The sequence below is a fragment of the Rhinoderma darwinii genome, chromosome 4, assembly GCF_050947455.1.
Source record: "Rhinoderma darwinii isolate aRhiDar2 chromosome 4, aRhiDar2.hap1, whole genome shotgun sequence".
NCBI lineage: Eukaryota > Metazoa > Chordata > Amphibia > Anura > Rhinodermatidae > Rhinoderma > Rhinoderma darwinii.
This window is the reverse complement of record NC_134690.1, coordinates 24,879,212-24,901,862: the sequence shown is the minus strand read 5'-3', so window position 1 is coordinate 24,901,862 and position 22,651 is coordinate 24,879,212. Positions and strand designations below refer to the sequence as shown.

General features: G+C 39.5%; 1 protein-coding gene across 1 annotated transcript; it reads left to right on the top strand.

Moving 5' to 3' along the window:
- Window positions 1–5,430: 5,430 nt before the first annotated feature.
- Window positions 5,431–21,520, top strand: LOC142759076 (cytochrome P450 2K4-like). Its single transcript, XM_075860923.1, has 10 exons — window positions 5,431–5,511; window positions 6,174–6,361; window positions 7,469–7,631; window positions 7,847–7,996; window positions 12,494–12,654; window positions 13,128–13,304; window positions 16,092–16,233; window positions 16,808–16,992; window positions 17,908–18,049; window positions 18,814–21,520. Exons 2-10 carry the CDS (start codon window positions 6,188–6,190, stop codon window positions 18,990–18,992), a joined length of 1,473 nt encoding a protein of 490 aa, XP_075717038.1. The 5' UTR covers window positions 5,431–5,511; window positions 6,174–6,187; the 3' UTR covers window positions 18,993–21,520.
- Window positions 21,521–22,651: the final 1,131 nt, after the last annotated feature.

Here is a 22,651-nt window from a genome sequence, read left to right as displayed (position 1 = left end):
CCAAAGGGATCAAATACTTATTTCTCTGTGCACAATGCAAATACATATATATAATTTTGACAATGTGATTTTCTGTTTTTTTTTAAATATAATCTATCTCTCACTGGTAAAATTAACCTAGCCTAAAAATTCTAGACTGTTCATGTCTTTGACAGTGGGCAAACTTACAAAATCAGCACGGGATCAAATACTTATTTCCTTCACTGTATATATATGGCCCATACAAAAAATATAGTGAAATCCCGTTCCATGTAAAACCCCCTCAAAAAACAAGGGGGCACTCTATCCTTCTGGAGAAAAAAAGGTTCAATCTGCAGAGGCGACAAACCTTCTTTACTGTGGGAACTGTGAATCTATGGAATAGTCACCGCAGGAGCCGTCACAGCAGGGACAGTAGACAACTGCAAAAAAGGCTTAGATAATTTCCTAGTAGTTGGATTGCTACTTGGTGTCAGGGGGACATTTTTAACGTGGCGTGCACCAATTAGTTGCAAAACTTATGTCGCAGCAATTAGGGGATATAACTTTGTGTTCACCAATTAGGAGAAAAACGTATGGCGCAGCGCAGCAATCAGGTGGCCATGCGTCAATTAATAGTTTAATTGTATGTTGGGGGGGTTATTCAAGGACCACACCTGAGGAGAATTAGAGCCAAAGATGGGGTGATGCAGGGGTTAATTATACTTTTTGGGGGTCATCAAGGGGTTAAAAAAGCATTTTAGGGCCTAATTCTTCTTTTTCTGCAACAGTGCTCACTCTCTAACCGTCTCACTATAGAAAATGAGGCGGTTAGAGCATGGGCCCCGGTAAAAAAAAAAAACACCCCCAGGTGTCACAATTCTGTGATTGGTCAGTCGCCTTGACTGACCAATAACATCGATCGCCGGGTGGAGACAACCATGATTGGTCCCCTGGCCGTTATTATTGATTGGCTGCTGTTGGTGACACGGTGACGGTCATTTGACATGATGACGGTCTAAAGCCATGCCGTAATAGTACAACATGGTGCGCAAACCCGCTGCTTGTGATGCCGTATTATTACGACTTGGTGCGGCAAGGGGTTTAATAATATTTATTTTAAAAAAAATGTTATTTGTAAGAGAAGGACTAATGAAAGAGACAAAGGGCAGTGACAGGTGACAGCAGTTCTCAGGGCGGAGGGAGGATTGTGTCATCTTGATAAGGAGAGGTGAGCTGAGTTTTCTTTGCTGAAGGTAAAATCAGTTGTCTTTGTTACAAGGTAAACTGAGTTTCTTAGAAGAATGTTTTATGCAAGTCAGTCTAAATTGTAACTGTGTGCAGAATTTTATCTATAGTATATACAGTTAGGTCCAGAATTATTTGGACAGTGACACAATCTTCATGATTTGGGCTCTGCTGCCACCACATTGGGTTTGAAATGAAACAACTGAGATACAATTGAAGTGTAGACTTTCAGGTTTCATTCAAGGGGTTGAACAAAAATATCCTGTGAAACGTTTAGGAATTGCAACCATTTTTCTACACAACCTCCTCATTCCAGGGGCTCAAAAGTAATTTCACAAACTAAAGTTACCATAAATAAAATGTTTTTTTTTAATACTTTGTAGAGAATCCTGTGCAGGCAATGACGGCCTGAATTCTGGAACCCATGGACATCACCATACGCTGGGTTTCCTCCTTTGTGATGCTTTGCCCGACCTTTACTGCAGCGGTCTCCATTTGTTGATTGTTTGTGGCTCTTTCTGCCTCAAAAGAGGCTCTGTCACCAGATTATAAGTGCCCTATCTCCTACGTAATCTGATCGGCGCTGTAATGTAGATAACAACAGTGGTTTTTATTTTGAAAAACGATCATTTTTTAGCAAATTATGAGCAATTTTAGATTTATGCAAATTAGTTTCTTAATAGACAACTGGGCGTGTTTTTACTTTTTACCAACTGGGCGTTGTACAGGGGAGTGTGTGACGCTAACCAATCAGTGACCAATCAGCGTCATACACTTCTCATTGTTCCAGCCCATTGTTACAGTGGGATTGTGCAGTGAAAGAAGCTGGTCTGGAACTCCTGGGTTGCTTTCACAGTATGTTTTGGGACGTTGTCCCTCTGTACTGTGAAGCGACGTCCAATCAACCTTGCTGTATTTGGTTGAATCTGAGCAAAAAGTAAATCCCTGAACACTTCAGAATTCATCCGGCTGCTTCTGTCTTCAGTCACATCATCAATAAACACTTGTGACCCAGTGCCTTTGGCAGCCATGCATGCCCATGCCATCACACTGCCTCCACCATGCCATCTCCCTGCCCCCACAATGCCATCACACTGCCCCCACCATGCCATCACACTGCCCCCACCATGCCATCACACTCCCTCCACCATGCCATCTCCCTGCCCCCACCATGCCATCACACTGCCCCCCAATATGTTAATATGTTTTACAGAGGATGTGGTGTGCTTTGGATCATTAGGTGTTCCAAGCCTTCTCCATACTTTCTTCCTCCAATCATTCTGGTCCAGGTTGATCTTAGTTTCATGCTGTTTCAGAACTGGGCGGCTTCTTTAGATGTTGTTTGGTAAAGTCTGATCTGGCCTTTCTATTTTTGAGGCTGATTAATGGTTTGCACCTTGTGGTGAACCCTCTGTATTTTCTCTCAGGAAGTCTTCTCTTTATGGTAGACTTAGATACTGATCCACCTACTTCCAGGAGAGTGTTCTTCAGTTGGGTAGATGTTGTGAAGGATTTTTTCTTCACCGTGGAAAGGATTCTGCGATCATCCATCACTGTTGTCTACCGCGGACGTTCAGGCCTTTTGGAGTTCACGAGATCACCAGTGCGCTCCTTTTTTCAAGAATGTACCAAACTGTTGACTTGGCCACTCCTAACATTTGTGCATCTCTCTTATGAATTTCTTCATTTTTTTCAGCCTAACGCTGGTCTGTTTCACTTGCATTGAGAGCTGCTTTGACCTCATGTTGTGGGTTCACAGCAACAGATTCCAAATGCAAATGCCACACCTGGAATCCACTCCAGACCTTTTACCCGCTTAATTGATGATGGATTAATGAGGGAATAGTCCATGCAGCACATTAAATAGCCTTTGAAATAATTGTCCAATTACCTTTGGTCCCTTGAATAGGATGCAGCTGCATATTAAATAGCTGTAATCCCTAAACCCTTGATCAAATTAGGATGTGAATAACCTCAAATTAAAGCTGTGTGTCTGCACTTTAAGCCCATATTATCTATCTATCTATCTATCTATCTATCTATCTATCTATCTATCTATCTATCTATCTATCGTTGAAGTAATACGTTTACAAACACCTTAGCCACATTCATTCAAATTCGGTTTTTCCCAATTCCTGACATTTAATTCTAGTACACATTCCTTCTTTTAGATCGGTTAGGATCACTACTATATGTCAAGAATGTGAAATGTCAGGATAATACTAGAGACAATTATATTTGTTCAGTTTTTATTTCTTTCATCTTATTCCTAGTGGCTCAGAAGTTTACATACATCAAGTTGACTGTGCTTTAAATATTTTGGAAGATTCCAGAATATGATATTTTAAAGAGATTATCCGGGTTCCTAATTTTTTTTTTGTAGTGGCAGCAAATTACATAAATTAACAAAACAAGCAGTGCTCGCCTAGTCTATCCCCCGGCAATCCAGCGCTGACGCTTCGGCGGCACTCCCAGTGAATATTTACAGGCAGGCAGCATGTGCTGCAGCCAATCAGAGTGCTCAGCAGTCATGAGTTGTATTTCTGGCATTAGTCCTACCTTCAAGGCCTACTTGCCTCTTCGCTTAACATCTTGGGAAAATCAAAAGAAATCAGCCAAAACATTAGAAAACAAAATTGTGGACATCCACAAGTCTGGTTTATCCTTAGGGCATGTTCACACGCTGAGTCAAAAACGTCTGAAAATACGGAGCTGTTTTCAAGGGAAAACAGCTCCTGATTTTCAGACGTTTTTTAAGCCACTCACGATGACCTGCACTTCTTTTTCGCGGCCGTTTTTTTACACGGCCATTATTCAAAGTGGGCGTGTAAAAAAACGGCCCATCGGAACAAAACACTGTGTTTCCCATTTCAATCGAAGGGCAGATGTCATAATGGCCATCGTTATGTACGGAGGAAAAACGGGGAGGCAAAAAACATCATGTTGTGGGGGTGCTTTGCTGCAGGAGGGACTGGTGCACTACCCAAAACAGATGGCATTATGAGGAAGGTAAATTATGAGGAGATATTGAAGCAACATCTCAAGACATCAGCCAGGAAGTTAAAGGCTGGGTGTAAATAAGTCTTCAAAATGGACAATGACCCCAATCATAGAGTAAGCATAGAACAACAAAATGAAAGTAATGGAGTGGTCATTTAAAAGCCCTGATGTTAATCCCAGACAAAATTTATGAGCAGATCTGAAAATGTGTGTGCAAGCAAGGAAGCCTACAAACGTGACTCAGACCAGACCAACAGAAATATTCCACCTGGAATTCTGCAAACACCTCTCCAAGTCCATGAGAGTACATCAAATATTGCCTGTCGAGCTGAGCTAGGCGAATTTCCATTAAATATTGCAACTCAGAAGAGGGCGCTAACATTCTGGGCCCACCTACATAGCAGCAGGCTAAGTTCCTATCACTATAAAGCCCTGTTACTCCAAATGGTCCCAGGCAAACAAGGCACCCTGGAACATGTCACCCTGACCCGGCCTGACCAAAATATCACTCAACGCAGCCTCACAAAAGCCGAAATCAAGAAAACAATAAAAAAAGAGGAGTATATCAGTAACTGGAGGAACGACATAAAAACATCACAGAATCTGACATTATAGCAGAGTCTACAGAGAGAATACAAAATGGTGCCATATCTGGAGAAACTGCCAAACCCCAGAGACAGACAGATCCTGAGTTGGTACACTGCTAGGGCGGCACAGACGAACCTACAAGTCCAGGGAGAGCAGACTGTGCCAACAGTGCGACCAGGAGGCCGTGAAAGATGAGGCCCACTTCCTGCTACACTGCTCCAAATACTCAGCAGGTACACTCACTTCAGGAGACTCTCTGATCTTTTCCTAGACCATAGAGGAGGAAGAAAATCTATACATCCTGATGAGTGAAGACGAAAACACAGTGGGCATAGCGGCACATATACTGAGAGGAACATGTTATACCACGCAGATCTACGTATCTATCTATCTATCTATCTATCTATCTATCTATCTATCTCATATCTATCTATCTATCTATCTATCTATCTATCTATCTATCTATCTATCTATCTATCTATCTATCTATCTATCTATCTATCTATCTCTCTATCTATATCACATAATGAAATATGAATGTAAGGTGTTAGATGTTCTGCAGTATATGTAAGAGTTAATTGTTGGGTGGAGCAGACTGCCCTGTAGGTTAAATATCAACTTTTGTGACTTTGCAAAAGCCAAGGATTCCCTCTGCGAGGAGAGAAGACTGGATCAGTGCGTTGTATCCTCTGTACTATTCAAGCTAAAGAACCCCAAGTAAGAAAAAAGTTCTTAACCTTTTTATGAGACTTGATGTTATTGTACCATGATCTGTTTATGTAAGTAGTTGTGAAACAATATGTGGCCAGCATTGGCAGTTGCACCATAGTCCTGGTGGCTAACAGGGCACAATTGCCCCTCTGACATATAAGATGACAGTACTATAAATGGCAAGTAGTTATGGGGGGGGGGGGCTGAAAAGTTTTGGGCTGAGTAGTTCTGTTCAGCCTCTACAGGAATGGGCACTTGTACACCAGGGGAGCAGGTGCGGACAGAATAATAAAGTTCTACAAAAACTTGGCTTATGGGGTACAGCAGTAGTTCCCGGGCAGATAAGGTCTTTCACAAATTTAGTGTATTTCTTGAATCGGTTCTTATTTAAACAGACAGTCCCTACTTTTCACCCAAATCCCTCTGCCCCTCTGAAACGTCTGCATTTGAATATTGATCCAAAAAGTTGTTGTTTTTTTCTACATGTCATATTTCTCCAAAGAGCTGTATACACAAAATGGTAGGAAATGTTTAAATTAAAACTATTTGTAAAGTTTCTTCATTAGATCACTAAGAAATAGTTGAAAACATGCTCACACCACTTATTTATCTATTTATGTACATAACAAAGTCACTTATATCTTTTCCTCTTTCTCTAAATTAAACAGAAGTCACATCCTCCATGGAGCTCGTCACAATTCTTCTGTCCACCATTGTCATCTTCTTCTTGATCCATGTTTTTAGAAATAAAAAACAAGGGAAATACAAAAATTTCCCCCCTGGGCCAAAGCCGTTACCAATCCTTGGAAATATACTCATGATGGACATGTCGAAACCCCATAAAACATTTTATCAGGTAATGAAAATATTTAGGTTAAATATATTATAACATATGAGGACACGTATAATAAGAAAATGACAACTGATGACCTATCTACCGGATATGTCATCAGTATATCATCGGTGCAGGTCCGACACCTCGACCCCGCGACGTTTAGCTCCTCCGGCTGCCTCCGGGCACCGGACGTCCATGCCGGAAGCAGTTTGCTCCGGGCACGGAATAGCGGCCGCTCTGCAGTACTGCGGTATTCAAGTGAATAGGGAATAGGAGCAGAGCTGCAGTTTGGCAGCACGGCCACTATGCAATGTACGAAGTCAACTGCTTCCAGCTCCGTACATTGCATAATATGAAATGACATCCAGTGGATAGGTCATCAGTTGTCCGGTAGTGGACAACCACTTTAATTTACTAACCTTGGCTAGTTTGGACCTTGTTTATAGTTGGGGCCCCCTGTACTTAATGTTGGCTTCTGTACCTGTCCATTTTGATTCTGGCTAGTTTCCTGACCACATATTTCCTATAACATTTTGCGCTGTACACATATGTTTGATCTTGACTCAGCTAGTTGATTACAAGATCTTCGAATCTACTAGCAGCAACCTGTTCTTCTATGTCTAGCTACCCTGATTCCTTCTAACTTATTTAAAGAAGGAAATAATGTATATACAATCATGCTTAAAGGGCTTGTCTAGTTTAGAAAACTCATTTTTATACACCCTATTAGGGAATTGTGAGATAATATAGGGGGGTCCTCTGTTCAGGATCCTCAGCTCTTGGCGAAAGCAATTACAAAGAGTGTCTCTCGCTCTGGAGAACCTCTCATGTCCTGCATTACACAGAAAACACATTGATATGAATGGACACTGTGTAATGCTTAATTTCCGCTGTGGTGGCGCTGCAGGAAAAATGAACACTTACTGCTAGGTTTCCCACAGATTACAGATGATCGCTGAGGGTCCCAGCAGGGGAACACTTTGTGATCAGCTTAGTGTCAAAAGGACCCTTCTAACAAGCAGAAATTGGTCAGGATACCAAGACCCTTGGAAAAGGTGACCATAATTCTGACTATATTTTAAATAACTTTAAAATTATTCAAATCTGCTATCATTTTTGTGTTTACAGCTGTCTAAAGAGTACGGCACAATCTTCAGTGTCCAGATGGGTATGACAAAAATAGTTATCCTATGTGGTTACGACACCATTAAAGACGCTCTAATCAACAATGCTGACGTATTCTCTGACAGACCGCACAATCCTTTGTTCTCCAAATCAATAAAAGAGCATGGTAACTTTTCTTTCTATTTTCTTCTAAATTGTCTCATTACACAATATCTTTTTGACTTTAGAAAATGGTACTGAAATATGGAGTTGGATGCCGAATCATGATCGTTCTTAAGTGTTCATATCTTTCTTGTAGACATCACATATGTTTCATTATGAGAAGTCCAGTGTGTTGTATATTTTCACTCCACCATAACATCTTTTACTTCTACTACTTAGGTATTGTTTTTGCCAATGGAGAGAACTGGAAAGTAATGAGAAGATTTACACTCTCAACATTACGAGATTATGGAATGGGGAAGAAAACTATCGAAAACAGGATTGTTGAAGAGGCTGAGTGTTTAGTAGAGAAGTTGAAATCATATGGAGGTGAGTGGTGGGATGTCTCCTGCATTGTATATTTTGAGCAGGATAAGTTTTGTCTTGTTTTGTTTATAGTCTCAACTTCTACTCATTAGATAAGTCAGCCAAACCCACTGATTTCAACATGCCCCATCCTAAGTTCTCACAAAGATATGCAGCCCACCTCCCTTCTCCCCCTATTTCCTTCTCCCCATAAAAAATACATGCACGCTCGGCTCAGCTGAGTGTGCATGTATATGGAGGTGTCAGGAGGAATAGTTGCTTACCTCGTTCATTAGTGATTTCCTGACTTTAGCGTCCATTGTTTCCCAGATGAGATACAGTCATTATCAGGTTCTGTCTGAGGTTTGTGATAAGAAGGACCTTGAAGAGGTATGAAATGACCCCTATCAAACCACAAGATATGAAGAAATGAAGGCGAAAACAACCAGCCGAGTGTGCTTCCTTTTTTCGCTATCTCGATTGGTTGTTTTCTCCTCTATTTGGTCATCATCGCCGCCCCACCACTTAGGAATACTAGCAATCACAGCTGGCATCAGTGTCGGACATGAGCTCCTTGGGCCCACCAGAGGAGAGTTAGAGCTGTGACCCACCGGAGGATCCTCACATACTCTAGTGGGTCAGTTCAACCCTGTTTCCTTTATTACTCTAGACAGATTTTGTGGTAACTGATGAGGTTTCTGGGCACTTACAGACTGCCTGTAGGTAGGAGAAGGAGGTCAATAGACTACTAAAAGGAGAGAAAGATGCAGCTTCCCCATATAAGATGGATAGGGACAAGGAACACACACACGGATATGTATATTGCAAAAAGTCTATAGATACTGGAGGTATAGTAAAACATATACATTTATTGAAAATAAGTACTCCAGCTTCCCCTAATAAAATATATTATCCATGTTTTTTTTGTACTAGAGATTTGTAAAGAAAAAAAAAGTATATAGCAATACAATTTAATATGTGTTGTATGAATGTTAACCTCCTTAAAGACAAAGCCAATCGTGGCCTCAAGGAGTGTAAGATTTTTTATTGTTATTGCCTTTCTGCATTCTGACAAGTTTTAGTTCTTGCCTACGACTATACTGTATGACGGCTGGTTTTTTGTACGTTGAGTTGTAGATTTTCGGTAGCATTTTGTGGTGTAAATAAATAGTCACAGTTAATTTATAAACTATTATCTATTTATTAATGACAGAATGCATTAAAAAAATATATATTTTATTCAGCTCACCATAAGACAGAATACAGATTATTACTATTATGGGGATATTGCATTTTTTTTATTTTGCACCTTTATGATTTTATTAATGATAACTTTATGTCATTTTTTCAATATGTATTCTTTAGTCCCATTATTCAACTTTTACTGTTAATACATTTTTAGTTTTTTTTGCTATTATGCTCTACTATTTTTGCTATATGCCATTATATATATATAAAGCATATTTTACGGACTATAGGACACACTGGACCATAAGACGTACCCATAAATTGTAGCATAAAAGAGGAGAATAAAAAGGTTTTACCTTTCACTGTACATTTCCTGGGTAATATTGAGACAATAGGGTACCACAGTGCCCCAATACAATGCAAGCCACAGTGCCCCATAACAATTTAATATGTGAAGGAGAAAAAAAAGGAGGACAAGCGGCACTCCTCTAAGGTAATACAGTTTGAAAATGGAATAAAGAAGCAGTAAAAAGTGAGTTGGGTTACTCACCTAGTTTCACTGTGCAAGTATAGGCCAAACGCTACTACTTTGCATAGATGATGATGATGATGATGATGATCTCTCTTTAGGTGCCGGCTGCCACCCGCTGCTATCCCACGGGTGAAATCCACTTTGCCCCAATGGTGTTATTTTGACTTCAAAACGTCCCCCGTGGTGTTCGTGTAAGTGTCCGGAGACACTATGTATTAGAAAGTGATTACACAAATAATCACTTTCTAAAACATAGTGTCTCCAGGCACTTACACCACGGGGACGTTTTAAAGTCAAAATAACACCATTGGAGCGAATCCCTATCGATACGAACAATAGATTCTCATCATTAAAAAATAGAGAATCTTTTTGGATATTCAAATATCATAGTCTCTCCCCTGACGGGCTTAATGAGACCCTTGAAAATACTAATTAAATTACATCACGATAAATCCAAAATGTACATTTTCATAAGATCAATGCGGTCCATTTTTGGTGAAAAATCGCCATTGGTTGGTATTAGTATTGTAGCCTAATTAGGGGTGATGAAATAATTATATATCCAGTAATGTTTCCATTCATTTTCTAACGTCTCCTTATTCATAATTTCAAGTGGTGAAAACATCACTGATAATAACACATATCATTTTTAAATTACGGGAGCCCAATGAATTATATTTTCATTTTTACATCGATATTTGAATCCTCTGTACAAGTGATCATTCTCATATATATATACTGTATATTTCTTTTAAAATAAGCAGTAAAAAAAAACACTTTCCTTTAAACTATAATAATGGGGTGTGGAAAGTCATTTTGTATTTTAAAACATCAGATTTTGTTTATATATGGATATTTTTAACTAAATATGCTATTTTGTACCTTATTTATTAATTTTTAATGAAACAGGATTGCTTATATGTATCTCCGCTCTTCTTTGCTGTATTTATATATATATATATATATATATATATATATATATATATATATATATATATATATCTTACAAAAGGAGAGCAGTAACATAGAATACGCATAGTGAGTTTTTATACAATTGTCGGTATAATAATGAAATAGAAATGGTAAATGACTGATTCACGACATGCATGCAGCCAACCTCTATCATTATAGAGAGGGCTATCACTACACATTGCTGGAGTTTTCAACACTGACAGCTGACGTCAACTAATTGGGAAATCCTTACTCCTCCCTTCTTTTTCAAAATGAAGCTTAAAGAGGCTCTGTCACCAGATTATAAGTGTCCTGTCTCCTACATAATCTGATCGGCGCTGTAATGTAGATAACGAGAGTGGTTTTTATTTTGAAAAACGATCATTTTTTAGCAAGTTATGAGAAATTTTAGATTTATGCTGATTAGTTTCTTAATAGACAACTGGGCGTGTTTTTACTTTTTACCAACTGGGTGTTGTACAGAGGAGTGTATGACGCTGACCAATCAATGACCAATCAGTGATCAATCAGCGTCATACACTTCTCATTGTTCCAGCCCATTGTTACAGTGTGATTGCGCAGTGAAAGAAGCTGGGCTGGAACATTGAGAAGTGTATGACGCTGATTGGTCACTGATTGGTCACTGATTGGTCAGCGTCATACACTTCTCTGTACAACGCCCAGTTGGTCAAAAGTAAAAACACGCCCAATTGTCTATTAAGAAACTAATTAGCATAAATCTAAAATTGTTCATACCTTTGTCAAAAATGATTGTTTTTCAAAATAAAAACCACTTTTGTTATCTACATTACAGCGCCGATCAGATTATGTAGGAGACAGGGCACTTATAATCTGGTGACAGAGCCTCTTTAACTGTCATCAGAGGAAAATGTTTCCTTGCAGTTTTTTCCCGGTCTTTTTGTGTGTATAAAAAGATGCCTCTTTTTGTATATCGTTGTATGAGCCTGATGAAGGGACCTGTCCGGTCCTGAATCGCATAGTGTTTTGACAATAAAAATATCTCTACCATAAGAATATACATCCATTGAATATTTACCTGCTAGGCGCCATGTCTCGAATGCTGCACTTTTTCTCCCTTCTTCTTGATTCCATAACAACAGACACAGAAATACAAGATATTGGCAGCTATAGCCCTCTCACCCTCTCCTGAACTCACCAGACATCAGAGATGGGGAGAGGCAGGGGTTAATGGTGTTGAATCTGCTCTTCTTGCTGCTCTGTACATAGGAGGGGGCGTGGCTAGAAGGTCCTTGCAGATCAGGGCCTGCACAGATTTACTGTGCTGTGTGTACTAATGTCTGTGTTATTTGCTCTCTGAACAGTGAGATGACTGAACTCTCTATGTAAGATGTGACTGTTCGGTGACCAGATAACACAGAGATTCTTTACACACAGCACAGGACCTGCTGCTTCCATTACACCGCTCTGCAAGGAACTTGTGAAGCTTGGAGCTCAGTCTCCTGCTCCTGGTATCTTTTTGCCTTCGGGAGATAAGATGCAGCAGAAGATTACAGCTCAAATTCTAAGATGTTTCCTTGCTGTTTTTTCCCCCGCTCTTTTTGTGTGTATAAAAAGATGCCTCTTTTTGTGTATCGTTGTATGCGCCTACATTGTAGCATACATAGATAATACTATTCAAGTGCATTGCAATAATATTCGACATCAAGTGTTTAGGACATCTAGAAATCTCTATAATAATGAGGGAGAGAAAAGGACATCAAGAATACTGCCCAATCTTTACATAGCAATATATTACATAATATTATTTTCCATTATAAATAGATAATACAATTTACCTTTATTTCAATTATTATTTTTTTTTTTTTCAGGAAAGCCCTTTGATAATTTTAACAGTTTAAATGCTGCTGTAACCAATATCATTGTGGCTCTACTGCTCAGTAAAAGATTTGATTATGACGATCCCACCATACTGAGGCTTATGGGTTTAGTTAGTGAAAATATAAAACTTCTAGGAAGCCCATGGGTCAGGGTAAGTCATATTTTATTGTTTATACAAGTAATAATTAATACTATTATTTTAATAATTTTTTGATAAAAAATGTAAGACAAATTTTAGAATTTAGAAATAACTTTGGATTTTGATACATAACATTTATAGAGGGTGAGATAATTTGTTAGTTACTTTTAGTTTCGCTATTAAATAAATGATACAGAATTTTGCAGGTGTTTTTCCACAACAGAACAACTACTGCCTTCCAATTTAAAAAAATATTTTTATTGTTAGTAATTACAATTTTTTGAATTTGATTGAATTTATAGTTGATTGTTTTTATTTTTTAAACATAATTAATTATTTAAATGAATTGTTATTTGTACATGTCAAAATATTTATAAAAATTTTCTGCAATTTAATTGAAATAAATTAATTTTATTTACTTAATTTACATAAAATTTAGATTCAATGTTTAAAAAACGCTTTTTTTAAAAATGTATTTCTTGTAGCTGTACAACAGTTTCCCATCGCTGATGGATCGGCTGCCAGGAGCTCATAGAACAATTTTTAAAAACCTCAGAGAGTTTCAAAGCTTTATAAGAGCAACATTCACAAAATATAAGAAGGAGCTGGATGTAAATGACCAGAGGAACCTTATTGATGCCTTCTTAGCCAAGCAACAAGAGGTATAAAATATATTTCACCACTCATTATGAGCTAGACATTTAAAATACATGTACATTGGTAATGTCTTCCATGAAATTATCAGAAAATAACACTAATGAATGCATTTAAATACATAATATTAATTACATACTGTACATGCCTGCATATGGTTTGGAAAAAGCATAAGAGACGTGACTAGGCCCTGGTCCAACATGTAGACCCCACCGAACAGGATGAAAACTGTGCTCCCAAATGCAGTCAAATGACTCAAAGGTGCTGTATACAACATATAAAGCAATCATATTTGTGTTCTACTTAGCATGAGGACACCATTAATAGTGTCATGTATAGTACAACCAACACCCTTCCACAATATTCAGAGTGCAATGTAGGTTGGTCAAGGGAACATGGAGTGTCTTCTTCTGACTGTATGTCTCTAATGGTGAGGGGAACATATGGTTTTTAATCCTAGTGTTTCATGGATTATTTACCACTAATCCCTTGCGACCTTGGGATGCTATGTTTATGGCTGATATCTCATGGAAGCCAAGGAAGGTTAAAAACCATTGAACCATCCTGTGAGGTGCCAAGATGGTGAGGAAGGCCATCTATGTCTAGAACATCCACTTCTAATATTGTTTTTTTCATACTTACCCTGATTGTTTGACAAAAAATCACAACTCCATTTATGGTAGAGGAACAATTTATACCTTCAACTGCTCTTATAAGATTAAGGCCTCTGAGAGAGAGTTAAATTTATGTGACTGAATAAGGGTATAAATGCCCCCCCAAAAAAAGATATCTACTACTTTGAGCTGGAAGCCTCTCAGATCAGTGGTGAAATACAAGAATGTCAAAATTTCAAAAGTTTGGTCCACATTGATATATTAGCAGGTTAATTGTCTTCCTCTGATTTATAATTTCATGTCTTATATAAAAATTAGGTCAGATTGGGTAATTGACCAACCTGAGAATCTACACTAAATAGGCAAAAGTATGTGGACACCTGACCATCACACTTATATGAGCTTGAATGACATCACATTAAATAAACATGGGTTTAATATGGAGTTGGGACCCATTTTGCAGTCTCCACTTTTGTGGTAGGCTTTCCACAAGAGTTTGCTTTTAGGAACTTGTGCCCATTCAGCCAAAAGAGCATTTGTGAGGTTAGGCACTGATAGACGAGAAGGTCTGGCTCACAGTCCGTATTCCAATTCATCCCAAAGGTGTTGGATTGGGTTGAGGTCAGGGCTCTGTGCAGTCACTTGAGTTCCTCTACACCAAGCTCCTCACAACCAGTGGTTTGTGAGTAGGCACTATCAATTCCGGTAGGTAGTGCTCTCCTGGCACCCGCCAAACTTAAATCCATCCATCAGTCCTTCAGATAGTGAGACTTGATTCATCACTCCAGAGAACATGCTGCTCCAGAGTCCACTGGTGGAGTGCTTTACACTACTGCAGCCAACGTTTGGCATTGTGCATGGTGATCCTAGGCTTGTGTGCAGCTGCAACCCATTTCCTGAAGCTTCGAGGTCTTGTGCTGATGTCACTTCCACAGGCAGTGTGGATCTCTGTAGTGTGTGATACAATGGGGGATAGTGGATTTTTACGTGCCACACGCTTCAGCACTCGGCGGCCCCACTTTGTGAATTTGCGTTGTCTACTGCTTTGAGGATGAGCTGCTGTTGCTCCCAGACACTTCTAATTTGCACTAATAGCACTTACAGGTGACTGGGGCAGATCTAGCAGATAATAATAGCACTTACAGGTGACTGGGGCAGATCTAGCAGATAATAATAGCACTTATGGGTGACCGGAGCAGATCTAGCAAATAATAATAGCACTTACAGCTGACTGGGGCAGATCTAGCAGATAATAATAGCACTTACAGGTGACAAGGCAGATCTAGCAGATAATATTAGCACTTACAGGTGACTGGGTAGATCTAGCAGATTATATTAGCAATTACAGGTGACCAGGGCAGATCTATCCGATAATAATAGCACTTACAGATGACTGGGGCAGATTTAGTGTATAATAATAGTACTTACAGGTAACCAGGGAAGATCTAGCAGATAATAATAGCACTTACAGATGACTGGGGCAGATCTAGCAGATAATAATAGCACTTACAGCTGACTGGAGCAGATCTAGCAGATAATAAAAGTACTTACAGGTGACTGGGAAAGATCTAGCAGATAATAAAACCACTTACAGGTGACTGGGAAAGATCTAGCAGATAATAATAGCACTTACAGGTGACCAGCGCAGATCTAGCAGATAATAATAGCACTTACAGGTGACTGGGGCAGATATAGCAAAAAATAATAACACAGGTGACCGGGGCAGATATATCAAAGGTAGCACTTACATGTGACAGGGGCAGATGTTGAAGATCAGAAATATCATGAATTGACTTTTGGTAGAGGTGGCATCCTATGACAGTGATAGGTTTAAATCCCAAACAAAATAGAGACGGACCTTTCTCATATGCTTGAGAAAGGTCCGACTGGAGTGAAATGTCGCACTGATGGGTGAATAAATCCCTATGTATTTTGGAAGTGCTGGCTCGTCTTTATTTTGTTTGTGGTTATCTGCTGTGGGACTTTGGATTGGGTCTCTCTCAGGCTTTCACCCAGCATTTTTACATCTTTCTCCAGTGCTGTGACAAACACATTTTTGAGTAATATGTTTAAAGTCACTTAGCTCTTCGGTACGACCCATACTACTAGCAATGTTGTCTATGGATATTACATGGCATATCTATGTATATTTACAGTATATCTAACTTTTATTTTGCACAGGGAAAGCCAGACTCCACTCAGTACTACCACAATGAGAACCTGACTGTACTGGTGGGAGATTTGTTTGGTGCTGGAATGGAAACCACGTCAACCACATTGAGATGGAGTCTTCTGCTAATGATAAAATACCCAGAAATTCAAAGTAAGACATATCCGTAAATAGTCAGTTAAAGGGGGTCTCAGGACGAAAACCCCTGAAGAGGAGCTTCAAGTCCTGCTGTGGTGAACCTGCACCATCCAGGCGTTACATGGTCGGCCAATAATCTGATGCTACACTTGGTCGCTGCAGTGGGAATGTATGGACAGACGCAGCTTCCTTAATTCTCTAGAAATCACTCCAACACATCAGATTCTCCCTCACCATTTAAACTTTAACAGCAACCTAAAAATACACCTATTTAGAGAAAATTAACATCCAACATTACCCTGTCTCCACTACACAACGGTATAAGCATGTATAGTGTATATACCCACTGGATGTCTTGTTGGTTTGAGGAGTCATCTGAAGCTGATCCAATCACTGTATTTTTCCCCCCAGATATACTGTAGCACCCCTATTTGATTAAATGCAACTGAGCTGCAATACCAGACATGGCCTATGGACAAGAGTGGCACTGTTTTCATTTTTTCTAATCTCAAATACCCCTTTAATGTTTATATATGGGCCTAGTCTATAAATATTTGGTTATTAAATAAAATGTAATTAATATCTACAGAAAAAGTGCAAAATGAAATTGATAAAGTGATTGGATCAGCTCAACCCCAAATGGAGCACAGGAAACAAATGCCATATACAGACGCTGTCATTCATGAAATTCAACGCTTTGGGGATATTGCACCGACTACTGTACCACATGTAGCTTCTCAAGATGTCACATTCAAAGGGTATTTTATTCCAAAGGTAAGCGCCATATCCCCTTAATTATTTATCTTGGCACAGCGCCATACTCCTGGTTGTGGCTGTGTCTGGCACTGCAGCTCATTACAGCTCAGTCCCATTCAAGTATAGTACCAAGCAATGCAACAACCATGTGTACGGAGGGAACTTATTTGCATGGCCCCTTTATTGAGATGGCGGCTCCTTTAAAAGGATTTAAATAAAGAATGCATCTTGTTTTTTTATTCAGAAACAGCGGCACTCTTCTCTATGGCTTGTGTCGCAATTTGCAGTTAAGCTCCCATTTAAGTTAAAGGAGACAAGCTGCAATACCAGACTCAGCCTATGGACAAGGAGTGGCGATGTTTCTGGAAAACAGCAGACCTTTTTTTCTAATCTAATTATCTAATAGAACCTGTTTGAGTAGGTTACGTGATACTGCATGTGACAACACATATTAATATCGCAGGAGATTATGCCAAATTGCATTGATAAACGTAGCCCTGCTACACCTGTGGAATCATATCAGACTTCCATTATTGGAATTAATCCCTTTATGAGTAAAAATATGATGATAATATATTAAGAGACCGGCAGGAAAATCTAGCCTGTCTAGAGAATACATTTAGCATGACATTTTTGTCAGCTTGCATTCTGGCTGCACCTCCTTCCCCCGTCTTGGAAAACCCCAATTAAATTATTTATTGTTAAATATAAAACCAAAAAATTTTTACAAAAAGATTTGCAAATATGGATTAATTTCCACTTATAAACAATTTCCATTGCATGCGGATAAAATCTGGAATAATCCATCCAAGATCACATTAAAAAATTTAGAAATCCACTTGGCTACAGACCCCAAACCTTATTATTTGTTACCTGTATAACATATATTATTTTTTAATACTATGCGTTTTGTGACTGTTTCTACCACCCCAGGGAACTGCTATCCTCCCGATTCTGCATTCCATTCACAAAGACAAAGAATACTTTGAGAAACCAGATGAGTTTTATCCAGAGCACTTTCTCGACTCAGAAGGAAATTTCAAAAAGACTGAGGCCTTTATACCATTCTCATTAGGTAACATTCATACTGAATAACTCAATGACAAGAGGGATCAGGTTATGAAAGTCTAGGACAATGCATTTCTGAGATAATAGGGGGTAGTCCACCATACAGGACCATAATCTATCAGCCAGAATGGAGAGCGGCTACAAAGAATGTCTCTCGCTCTGGAGGACCCTGCGCATCCATACGTTGCACAGACCAGTCTATTCATTTCAATGAGAATTGTGTAATGACTCATTTCACCTGTGGGGGTGCTGCAGGGGTTAGAGAGGACGGAGCCGCTCTAACTATACAGCCACACAGTTTTCTCTATGATTAGGCAAAGCGATTCATCAACGCTCTGCCCGGTCTCAAAAAAGGGGAGAGCTCAGGGAGTCTGTACGGGACCAGACTTTTCCTGAGTTAGGGTAGATTTCAAGCTGTGTGCCCACGTAGCCAGGCATCTTGAGCGGAACAGTGACCCGTGCCCGGGAGCCTGAAGAGACCAGTAATATTATAGATGTGTAATAGTTGGAGTGTTCTTTTATAGATTTTTTGCATCAGGGCCCAGGAACTTTAAATTATATAACTACATGGGATGTCAGGTGCAAATCAAGGTTTATACCACAGTATGGGTTCATTTACACCCCATATATATCCCAAATATTGCTGAAATGTTTTAAATGGTAAATTTATCACACAAAATCTCTATTAGCAAGTAGAATTTTAATATTTTTATTATAACTTTTATTCATTTATACTTGTATGTTGTTTCTCTTATATTTTCTTATTTTTAGGTAGAAGAAGTTGTGCTGGTGAGACATTGGCTAAAATGGAGCTTTTTCTGTTTTTCACATCACTTTTGCAACATTTCACATTCAAGGCGCCGCCTGGAGCTAAACTGGACCTTACTCCTGCACCGGGGACTACAAATTCCCCCAAACCTTTTGAAATCTGTGCCATATCTCGCACCTAGGACATGGTGTGTCTGTCACTTCTGTTATGGAATATATTTTATGTTTTGATTATACTACTTTTAGAGGCTAAAATTAAGAGAGCAGGGAAAATGCTTGTACTCTCTCCTTTTCTCCTCCTTCGCTTGACCCATTTGCTTGACTTACGGACATCATAGGACCTACTTTCTCCTAGAGGTGGAATCCCAGCCTATCAGAGACTCAAGACACAACTTACTGATCTTGGTCTACTGTTGGAATACCCATTTAATATTTACCAATATATTAGGGTTGCTCTTTTTATGAATGTTTTCACTTTTAATTATGCATTGTAGATATTATGCTTTGCTGTCTACACCTGTATTAAAGCACACCTCCGGTGATCCACTTAAAAACCTCTTAGGATCTGCTCTTCAGTGAGTAAATTCAAGAGCTTTATGCTGTTTGGTAGCTTTGTTTTCTTGCAGGCTGCACTCTCCATTTATTTCAATATGGGACAGTGTGGGATGAGACTTTACTTACTGCAGCCCTTTACCTTCTCCCTGCTCATGTTAGCTGGACGAGCAGAGAGATTGATGATAGATAGATAGATAGATAGATAGATAGATAGATAGATAGATAGATAGATAGATAGATAGATAGATAGATAGATTAATATATAGCTAAAAAATAAAACTTTAATATCTTACCCAGACAGGGAATGACATGCTGTCCGTGTTTCTGTAGAGAAATGAACTCCTAGTTAATAAAGTCCTGTGATCACAGCAGCATCAGCACTGATTCCAGCAGAGTATTGTAGTAACAGGGGAGGAGCAGGTGTAATGTTAGCTACCAGGCTTGTAGAAACAGTGACTGGGGACTGGACTGTGTCTCCACTGTATCTGTGACATAGCAGACAATTATAACAAATTCCTGACAATAAATTAGGGGGAAGAATGAGAGGTCTGCAGCACAATGGCTGAGCTTTGAAGAAATAAACTCCAGAAAGGTTCTCTACCTTGGGATTTTTTTCATGTTTTCATATTTATTATGAAGAAATAAAAATAAAATGTAGACTGATTTCCTTGAATGCTGGATTATAATTTTTCTTTCTAAGAGTTGAGTGAGTTGACGCAATACCATACTTGCCATATTCTCCTGGATTAAGGGGGAACCAGCAGGGGGGGGGACCAGCTGCCTAAACTGTTATTTTTGTGTGCCCCCTTAAAAAAAATATATATATATATATATATATATATATATATATATATATATGGCCACGTGTGGACCATTTGTATACCTGACCTTTGGAAATATGAATAACTAAAAATAGAAAGTAATAATGCATTGAATGAGTTAATGTGTTTATGTGTCTCCCTTGTTCACCTTTATGCTGTAATTTGGATGTGGTGTTTTTACTCCTGCTGTTCCCAGAGTAAGACCATGTTCAGACGTGGCAGAATTTTTCCGCTGAAAATGTTGCTGCAGATTCTTTGCGAATTTGCACCAATATTTTCATATTTGATAGGTAATTCAGACGTTGCAGATATCACAGCGGACTTGCTGCAGATTTCAGCCTTTGCATTGCAAACGCTGAAATCCGCAGTGAAATTCCGCTTCTTCTCCGCAACGTAATGAGCATGCTGCGGAGGGAGAATTCTGCACCGCAGCCTAATCTCTGCACAGTTATTTTCCTCAACGTCTGAACTAAGTTTCCTAATAATGTATAGAAACAAATGTAAAAAACGGCTGCTGCAGAATTCCACTGCGGACTATCCACAGCGCAATCCAACAGCAATTCCGCCACTTCTGAATGTGCCCTAATAGATCCAGGACATCACAGCATTAATTGGTTTTATTGTATCTGTTTGTGATGGTAGCCAGTTACTGGGCAACATAAGATGCCTTCGGAACCAGCTTTGACATGCGAACCGGAGACCAGACCAACGTAATAGCATGACGCTTCCAACTGTTTCTTGCTGCTTGACAATAAAGATACTTCCGTTATTGCCACTTGACGCATGCGCGCTGTAGGTTCTGGAATTACATGGCGCTTGCAACTTTCCCCTTGTTGCGTAGCAACAGGAAACTTCCAGTATTATCGTATCACGCATGCGCGCTCGAGTTCTGAGAACGCCAAGCTGATGAAGTGCGTTATTATACAACAGCTACTGCTTTGTAATACCAATGATGACTTCTGATTTTCGTTTGGTGAGTGGTCCTGGAGCCCCAACCTTCAGCACAGCTGCACATTAAGAAATAATATGATAATTATGTGTTTTTATGTATTTGTTATTTTCTTGTATGTATTTTTATTAATTAATAATTATTCACTTGCACTTTCTGTATCAATTGCATTTTTTTGATACCTTAATCATGATTTTATCATGTGTTTTTTCATGTTTCACTTGTAATGATTATTATAATGAGATTGAATATGCTAATTGATGTATGCAATACAATTTGCTGTAATCCTGTGTATCACTATGCTTGAGAAAGGTCCTATTGCAGGACTGAAACGTTGCATTGTTTGATGTTGAATAAATCACCTCTTTTCTATTTTTCTACTTTCTACTGGAGTGCTGCAAAATTTATTTTTTCTATATGTATTATAAAAAATAGATGGCAAACAGAATGCTTTGCCACTAATGTTCAGTATAGGTCACTAGCCGTTATCTATATAATAGTCCAATGCATAGTTCCCAACATTAGAAATAAGTCGGCTTTAAGAAAAGAAATGCAAACAAAAAGAGGTGTAGTTGCAAATTACAGTACGTAAATAGCTATACCAAACACTGCAAAAATAACATTGCACCACAACCATGTTCAGTCAGTAGTGGAGTAATATGATCTTGGGCCCGGAGTTGTACACAAGCTATGGGCCCCTAACCCACACTTAAGTCTCACCTACATGTCAACATACATCATGTGGCACTCTGCGGACTGCCTTTTAGCCTGATCACCTGCTGCCACACTCACACTTTCCCGGAGCCCACACCACACTAACTTATATAGAATGTAAGACCAACATTACCAATAATACCACTATACAAGGGCCAAATATTACAGCCACACCATGACTACATATTACCACTACATAGTGACTGAATAATGCCACCATACTGTTACTGAATAAAACAAACTATACATAGACCAATATTACCACCATACAGTGACCATATAGAGCAGGGGTCTCAAGCACGCGGCCCGCTCTTTGCCCCTGGGGCTGTCATATGCGGCCCGCAGGACGCAGAGCTGCTAGTGCAGGCTCTGCTCCTGGACTCTGTGGAATTCCCTAACATCGCTGTCCATATATGGACAGTGTTGTCAGGGTCTTCCCCAGAGCGGAGTCCCGGGCAGAGCGTAAGTATCGGCCCTGCTCCAGGACTCTGTGGAATCTTCTGATATCGCTGTACACATATGGTCAGCGATTTATGGGGCTTCCCCAGAGCCGGAGTCCCGTGCAGAGCGCAAGTATAAGCTCTGCTCCGGGACTCTGGGGAAGCCCTTTGACATCGCTGTCCATACATCGACAGTGGTCAGGTGCTTCCCCAGAGCAGGAGTCCCAGTGATGTCAGGAGCACAGCTGGAGTCCCAGGAAGTGCCTACTAACGCTTTGCCCGGTACCCCAGCTCTGGAGTTGCCCCTGACATCCATGTCCATATATGGACAGTGATGTCAGGAGCAGAGCTGGAATCCCAGG